The sequence below is a fragment of the Sorex fumeus genome, unplaced genomic scaffold, assembly GCF_029834395.1.
Source record: "Sorex fumeus unplaced genomic scaffold, SorFum_2.1 ptg000037l, whole genome shotgun sequence".
Lineage (NCBI taxonomy): Eukaryota > Metazoa > Chordata > Mammalia > Eulipotyphla > Soricidae > Sorex > Sorex fumeus.
The window spans coordinates 71,565,165-71,572,698 of record NW_026606094.1 but is presented as its reverse complement, the minus strand read 5'-3'; the positions used below and the strand labels follow the sequence as shown (position 1 = coordinate 71,572,698).

General features: G+C 50.6%; 1 protein-coding gene and 1 pseudogene across 1 annotated transcript; one reads left to right on the top strand and one right to left on the bottom strand.

Moving 5' to 3' along the window:
• Positions 1 to 1,295: 1,295 nt before the first annotated feature.
• PRR15 (proline rich 15) lies at positions 1,296 to 2,261 on the bottom strand. Its single transcript, XM_056117943.1, has one exon. It carries the CDS (start codon positions 2,249 to 2,251, stop codon positions 1,868 to 1,870), a length of 384 nt encoding a protein of 127 aa, XP_055973918.1. The 5' UTR covers positions 2,252 to 2,261; the 3' UTR covers positions 1,296 to 1,867.
• A 4,084-nt stretch (positions 2,262 to 6,345) lies between these two features.
• Positions 6,346 to 6,498, top strand: LOC130027927 (uncharacterized; annotated as a pseudogene).
• The last annotated feature ends 1,036 nt before the right edge of the window (positions 6,499 to 7,534 follow it).

Here is a 7,534-nt window from a genome sequence, read left to right as displayed (position 1 = left end):
ATGTCACTGCAGGTTTCATTTTATAAATGGGTATGGTTCTAATCTGTTTCCTAGGAGAAAAACATTTTGGATAGCCATTTCATGCTAATTTTGCTTACTTTCTACAGAGTGGAACAGCAATTCCTCCTGATGATTATTTGACACGTGCAGGACTTTCTTTGCCAGCCCGTGAATGAAGGCTCATTTAAAACTGATGAAAAGACTCCCTCTTTCAGAAATGAATTCTGATGAAACTTTGCTGATGTTTTTCCCAGTTCTAAACACACAACAAAAGTCTTTTTGTGATAAAATACAACACTTCACATACCTTCTCTGTTAACATAGTATGTTCAAAATCACCATGTAAACACTTTTCTTCGCAGCAAGTTCTTTGGTGTGGAAACTCATGTATCAAAAAGGTAAACTATGATCCTGCTGCTACCCAAGCTTAACCCACAAATTTAAACCAATCTTCGTCATTTCATCCAGTTTCTTAAGTGTCTTTAAAATATCAACATTTTGCTGTTGTATAAATTACTAATTCAAGAAAGTGCCTCTTTCTAACATACTTAAAAGATCCAATCAAGTTGTTTTAACTATCAAACAATATATATATTTTGATCACCACAATTTCCTTCTCTGCATTTCTGATGTTTATAAATGAATGGAATTGCCATGAGGAAAAATCCCAGGGGCTCTTACAACCACAGTAACTCACTTGTAACTCATGGAAAGCAGGTGGTATTCATTTACTCTTTTACTTGAAGTCATAACAAAAGCAAACAGGTAGATTTTTCGTTGATAATCTTCAGGCTGGTAGAGAAAGGTTTTTTATTACTTAGGTAAGTGAAGACTTCAGTCTTTAAAAAGCAAGGCTTGGAGTAAGCAAGGGGTGGGGGAAAATCCAATTTTGCACAAATGAAAGATCAGTGTGGGTTAGTATTTCCAGACAATGGCTTGTTAGGTTAACAATGGATACGGAAATAAATGGTTATTAGCATTATGTCAGACACTATAAAGATGCACTAAAGTGTAAAGAATTTAGGAGTTAGGTATTAGTCCCTTTCCCTCTCTTTTAATTTGGTTAGCAGATAGGGGTATCAGTTCATTGGCTTCTGTCTGGGTGTTGCCGGTTTCTAGAAATGGTCTCCCTACAACTATCTAAGGAGTAACTGTTACATGGCAAACGATTAACACTTCACCTTAGATCTTTACATGTCTGCTTGTAAGTATGATGATGGGCAAAGAAAAAAAGTGCAAAAGTCATCTGAAGTTTAACAGTGCAACAATTTTAATAGTCCACACTTAAAAAGGGCTGAACAGTTTTGTAGTTCAATATTAATAGCAATCTTGCCTAAACTTAGTTGCGCTTAAGAATGCGTCTGCCATCTCCCAGCCCTTGCCTTAAGGTATCAGCCTACCCAAGTATTTCTAAAGTGCATTTCTTAGGCATTACAAACAGCCCCAATTGGTTTGCTCTCCAATTGCAGATCCAGAATCCGAGCCCTCCCTCCTCCTTCCATGAGGTTCCAGCTGAGCTCTTAGCAAAGTACCTTCCCGGCGGCCCCAGGTGACACAGTCCTTGAAAGCCACAAAACAACTCTTGAAAAACAACGCCTCCAGCTTCCTCTGGGGCCAGTCATCAAGCTCTTACTCAACACAAATCGTCCGTACTTGGGTCCGTACTTGGGCCATGAAATATTGGAAACTCATCCGACACTTCGATTTCCAGGGAAATAAAACCGTGGAGACAGCCTCCCACGCGAATATTCTGAATTTGGTGGGGTGAGGCACCCCTTCCCTGGGGTGGGGGTGGAGGGGAAGGGTTTATAACAAGGGAAGGGGTTGGGGAGAAGGATCCGGGAGAGACGATCCTGCAGCGCTGGGGTTACTGCTTGTCTTCGTAGGGGTCCCCGGGGCAGCCCGCCTCCTCGGGGGACCGGACTCCCTCGGGGAGCAGCGTGGCGCGCACTTTCCTCTTCTCCTTAAAACGCCCGGAGCGCGAAATCTTTAAATTGCGGCGGCTGTTGCCGGCTTTCTCCCCGCCCCACTTGTCTGGCTTTTGGGCATCGCCGGCGCCGCCGGGGAGATTGGGGTGCTGGTTCTCCCTCGAGTCGCTAGTCCAGTCGGGGCTGGGCGGCGCGGGCGGCGGGGTCTCCGCGGGGGGCGGCTGGGCAGGCGGCTGAGCCCCTGCGGGGATTTCTTTGGTTTTCTTCCTGCCGCTGTTCGTTAGCGATTTCCACCAGGGGCCCGACCCGCCGCTGTCTGCCATGGTCGGCGCCTTGGGCCCAGGGCCGCCCCTTCGCAGGCTCCGCGCCTGCCGGCTACTGAGCCGGAGACCCTGCTGCGCACTCTGCTGGGAAGAAAGAAAGCCCCAAACCTGATTACTGGGTGCATCGAAGTCAAGTTCCCCTCCTTACCCTACCCGCCAAACCATCCCAATGTGTCCCCGTCGATCCTCTCCAAGCGCCCCGGAGCTGAAGCCTCGTGCTACCCAGCCCCCAGGTGGCACTGCCGCGCTCCCACGGCACGAACGTACTAGGGTCTCCCCGGCGCCACCCGCTGGCCTCTCGTGCCACTCAATGAACTCAGTCTTGCCCGTAGGGCGCAGCGCCACGGGCATCCCGAGGGAAGTTCCCGGACATCTGGCCTTCCCGCACACGAGGGGGAAATTGCCTGTGCTGTCAATCTGCCTGACTTTGGACCCACGGCCAAAGTGTGACCCTTCAAGTAGATGCGCACCCGCCAGCCGGGCGCCTGTTCCAGGTGAACGGTGCATAGTACACAGGACACCTCCATCAAGGCTTTAGAAACGTCCTTGCTAAAGTTTTATCCCCATACACTGCAGTTCCAGGATTCTTTCCCATGGAACCCCCCTTCCCCGGGTTGGGGACTGGCATACCACTAGGAGCATGAGACAAGCTCATGGCATTTTGCTTTGTTTCCTTTAGATGCTGCTCTCCACCCTCTCCCCCTTCCCCCAGCTTCTGCTAACTTTCAGAGAAGCACGTTCAGACTTAGCGTTCCTTGAAGGCCTCCACCTTACGCTTTAGTCCCCACAGATCAATCCATGCATCTCTTTGAGCCCGCGCGGACCGACGGGTTGGGATGACGCCGGGCGGTAAACGCCCTCAGTGCCCTCTTCCCTTCCTTTGGTCTGAACAGGCACCGGCTTCTTTGCACTAGGGAACTCGTGAGTTTTTGCTGCAAATTCAAGGCTGCGCTTTCTCTTGCGCAATACCCTCCTCCAAACGAAAGAGAGCGCAACCTGAATTTCTAAGCTCATCTGCGTCCTCTGAGCTTTCAAAAAACAAGCTTTGGCGGAGCGCAAAGGCTCTTCGTTACTACTAAGGATGCTGATATCAGAGGCGGGACTCCTTGGTCTAGCTGTGGGTGCTGGCTTATCCGTCACCCACACCACCAAGGCGCTAGATTTGCCCTCCGCAGCTGCTCTCTTCCACGTTTCCGCTCAACTCCAGCTCATCCCACGCGCTCGGCGCACTGGGAATTCGCCCGCGCGCGCCAGCAAAATTTCGGCGATGTTTATTGTTGAGGTTCTCTTCCTGGAACCTCAGGGACCGAAAATCGGAACGTTTGCTGGAGGCGGCGCGGCAGCCACGGCAGAGCCAGGAAACCGTTGCACCAGCTCCACTCCAGGACGCCCGGAGGGCACGCTCCGGCTCCAACTCGAAAACAATAGCTGAGGGAGGGAACCCAAACCCAAAGTTCTTACAAAACGCACGCTCACTCTCCAGCTGTTTGTGGTGGGGCTCGCCAACATCCTGCGTCTCCTCCCGCCTACTCTCCACTTTCTTAGGGGAAGCACTATCAAGACATTGGTGGGGAGTGGGGGGCTCGACCCAACACCTTCTTCTCCACTGTCAACAATTTAGAGTGCAGGGAAGGGCTTTGTAGGAATCGCGCAAGGGAAATAGGCAAATTATGCAAATACACACTGGTCACTTTAGACTCGTAAATTTTCGGGTCTTTGGGAAGGATCAGGGGACTATGGGGGGCGCCGCAGAGTGATGCCCGGCGCCAGGCCCGGTGTCCGAGGGCGCAGAACTACCCCGACAAGCTCACCTGCTCCGGCTTCTCAGAACCTCTAGGCGCCGCGCACTGCCGGCTGCAGGAAGCTCGGAGGGGTTCCCTCTCGGCGAAACGGTAGCGTCCTGGGTGGGGGTGGGCGTTCTTTCTGGAAGGCTTGCTAGCCGGAATCCCCGAGGTCCAGCTAAGGCGAGCCGCAGCTGTTCTCCGCGATCACCCCCAACTTGTGTGCGCCGCGGCGGTGGCGTCAGCGTGCAGTTCTGTTGGCTCGGCAGCAGGACTCGGCGGTGAGTGGGTACCAAGCTCACTGCCCCAGGTGAATGCCAGTCGGGTCCTAAGGCTCAGCAGTAGCCTTTCCTTTGCAGGAGCGTCCCGCGTCCTAGCGACTGTCTCACGGGAGCCGCTGGGAGAAGGGACCTGGGCTGCCCACTCCGGTGCACTGAACCTTCCTAAGAGTCCGTCCTCCGAGCTGCCAAAGGCATCTTACCACCTGCTGGTAACTCGCCAATAGATTCTAAATCCGGAGGCACCAGAGGGGGTTGGGGGTGTGGGGGTGGGGACACCCAGGAGGCGGCACCAGAGGCCACAGGTGCAGGTAGGCAACTTCAGGTTCCCGCCCACCAGGGGACGAGATTGGACCAGGTCGACTACACGGCGCCAGCACTGGCGTGTCTGATTGGAGAAGGATTGTGCGCGCCGCTCGCCGGCCAGAAGCCTCCGAGTAGCATGGAAGGGACCTGGCAACCGACGCCGTAGGTGCGCTCGGGGGTCAAATGTTGCAGGCGGAGGCTGTAAGTGGACTCCGATGGTTGCATACGGTTGCAGCTCTCCCTCTGCCCACTCTCCCATTTCTTTTTTACCCCCTTTCCACGCCCGGTCCCTAACCATAACCACTGAGCTCCGGGATGACAAGTTTTATAGTAGCTCATCTGTTTCTTAGCAAGGCAAAATCTGCAGCGGTTCGGGCGCCTCTAGTTAAGTGGCTGTGATAGTCACGAACTCGCCGTGCCAAGCAGGCGCTATTTTTCCAAGAGCTTTCTGGGATTAGCTCACGCCCTCTGTACGGCAACCCTAGGAGGCGCTATTCCAAGAGTTTTCTGGATATTGGCCACACTTGGAGGTAAGTTCTATTATTAGCTCCACTTGACTGGAAAGGGAAGTCCTGGCAACTCAGGGTTAAATGGTTGCCCTTGGTTGCTGGGTGGGGGGCAGAGAAGCTGAATTTGAGGGAATCTGGGGAGGGGCCACCAAACCCAGAGGGGCTCTGGGGCTAGTCCTGGCTCTATGCTCATGAGTGACCCCTGGCGGTGCTTGAGGGACCATATGCGATGCCCTGATAGGTTGCTCTGGACCAGGTGCCTTAATTCTGCACTGTCTCCCCAGTCCCAGAGTCGGATTTGGTGTGGATGAATTCAGGTAGGTCCCAAAGTGTTACCACCCTCTTCCCCCAGTTTAGACTGCAGCTGCCTGCCAGCCCTGAGCCCTGGACAAGCCTCAGGCGGTGAGTCATGGCCAGCCCTTCCACCCAGAGACTGTATGTCCAGCCCTGAGCAGAAAGTGGGCCATTATCGTGTCTCAGGGTTCAGGAGTACTTTGCTTCTTGTCATATATGGGGTTTTGTGATTAGTGGACACAGGACGTTTTCACCAGTGACAACAGATGCAGTCGGCTTCCATTTCCCAGGATTGTTTTTCTTTCCCCAAGAAGTATTGTGCTCTTCCTTAACCTCCATGTATAAGTATAGTGTTTCTGAATGCATAGGTGTGGATCAGTGGGTGTCTGAACATCTTTGTTTTGGTTTTGAGGTCACACCTGGTGGTTCTCAGGACTTACTTAGTTCTGCACTGAACCATTGCCCTGGCAGGGTTTGGTGGACCTTAAGTGTGCTGGGGATTGAACCTGAGTTGACCAGTAAAGGCAAGAGCTCTGCCTTCTGTGGTACCTGTCCTGCCCCAGGAAAATCTTTGTTTTGAAAACTCTGAAATATATCGTGAAAAACATAGTACCCATCTCAAATATTTTACAATATTGAATTAACTATAGAAAGATGATAGCATATTATAGTGTGGTCCCGGTCCCATTATTCATCGATTTGCTCGAGTGGGTCCAGTAACGTCTCCATCATGAGACTTGTTACTGTGTTTGGCATATTGAATACATCTTGGGTAGCTTGCCAGGCTTTGCCGTGCAGGCGAGATACTCTAGGTAGCTTGCCGGGCTCTCTGAGAGGGCGGAGGAATCGAACCCAGCTTGGCCAGGCTGGCTTCATGCAAGGCAAACGCCCTACTGCTGTGCTATCGCTCCTCCTATTATCATGCTATCGCTTCTTGGCCTTTTGGCTAAGATCAAGTGTAGTATTATAGTGCATGGAATATTTTATATATGAATTTTTAAATATATACAGATTGGAGTGATAGCACAGCAGGGAGGGCCTAGCATGAGGTCAACCTGGGTTTGATTCCTCCGTCCCTCTCTGAGAGCCCGGCAAGCTACCGAGAGTATCCCACCCGCACAGCAGAGCCTGGAAAGCTCCCCCTGACATATTCGATATGCCAAACACAGTCTCACAATGGAGATGTTACTGGTGCCCGCTCGAGCAAATCAATGAACAACAGGAAGACAGTGCTATGGCAGTGCTCCAGTGCTACAGAAGTGTGTTTGAAAGTGGGGGCTGGAGTGATAGTATAGCTGGTAGGGTGTTCACTGTTCCAAGCTGCCATGGTTCCCATATGGTCTCCTGAACCAGCCTGAGTGCAGAATCAGGAGGAAGTCCTGAGCACAATCAGATACCACCCCAAAACAAAAACAAAAAGAAACACTTTCATATATTTATTGGAATGTATGGAATATGTGGAATATATTGGATTTTATTTATTTATTTATTTCATATATTTATTGGAGTTCATTTTAGGGCATGAACTTTCAATAATGACACTGAACAACAGGTGGACACCACCTCTGAGGGAAAGAGGGGACAAGGGAAGGAGGGGACAAGTTACCCTGGTGCAACCCATTTTGATGACATTGGATCAAGGAGCAAGGGTCTTATCAGAGATATGAGTGCCACTAGGAAATTGTAGAGCTACATTGTAGATCAAATGGATTAAGACTGAAGACAGGGCCTTTATGAAAGTAGATAAAGGACCAAACATGATAACCTCTCAGGTCTGTATTGCAAAGCATACTGCCCAAAAGTATTATGGGGAATCATATCTGCCATGGAGGCAGAGGGAAGGTGGGAAAAGGGGCTTATACCGGGGATATTGGTGGCGGGGAATGTGCACTGGTGGAGGGATGGGTGTTTGATCATTGTGTGATTGTAACCCAAACATGAAAGCTTATAACTATTTCACGATGATTCGATAAATTAATTTAAAAAAGTAATAAAAAATTAATTAAAAAAAGACTGAAGACAGGGAGGAGAAGAAAATTAGTACTGCCAGATGGGGCTTCACCTGGCGTATTTTGTTAATACTGGTTAACAAAACCAGTATTTCTTTGTCAATGA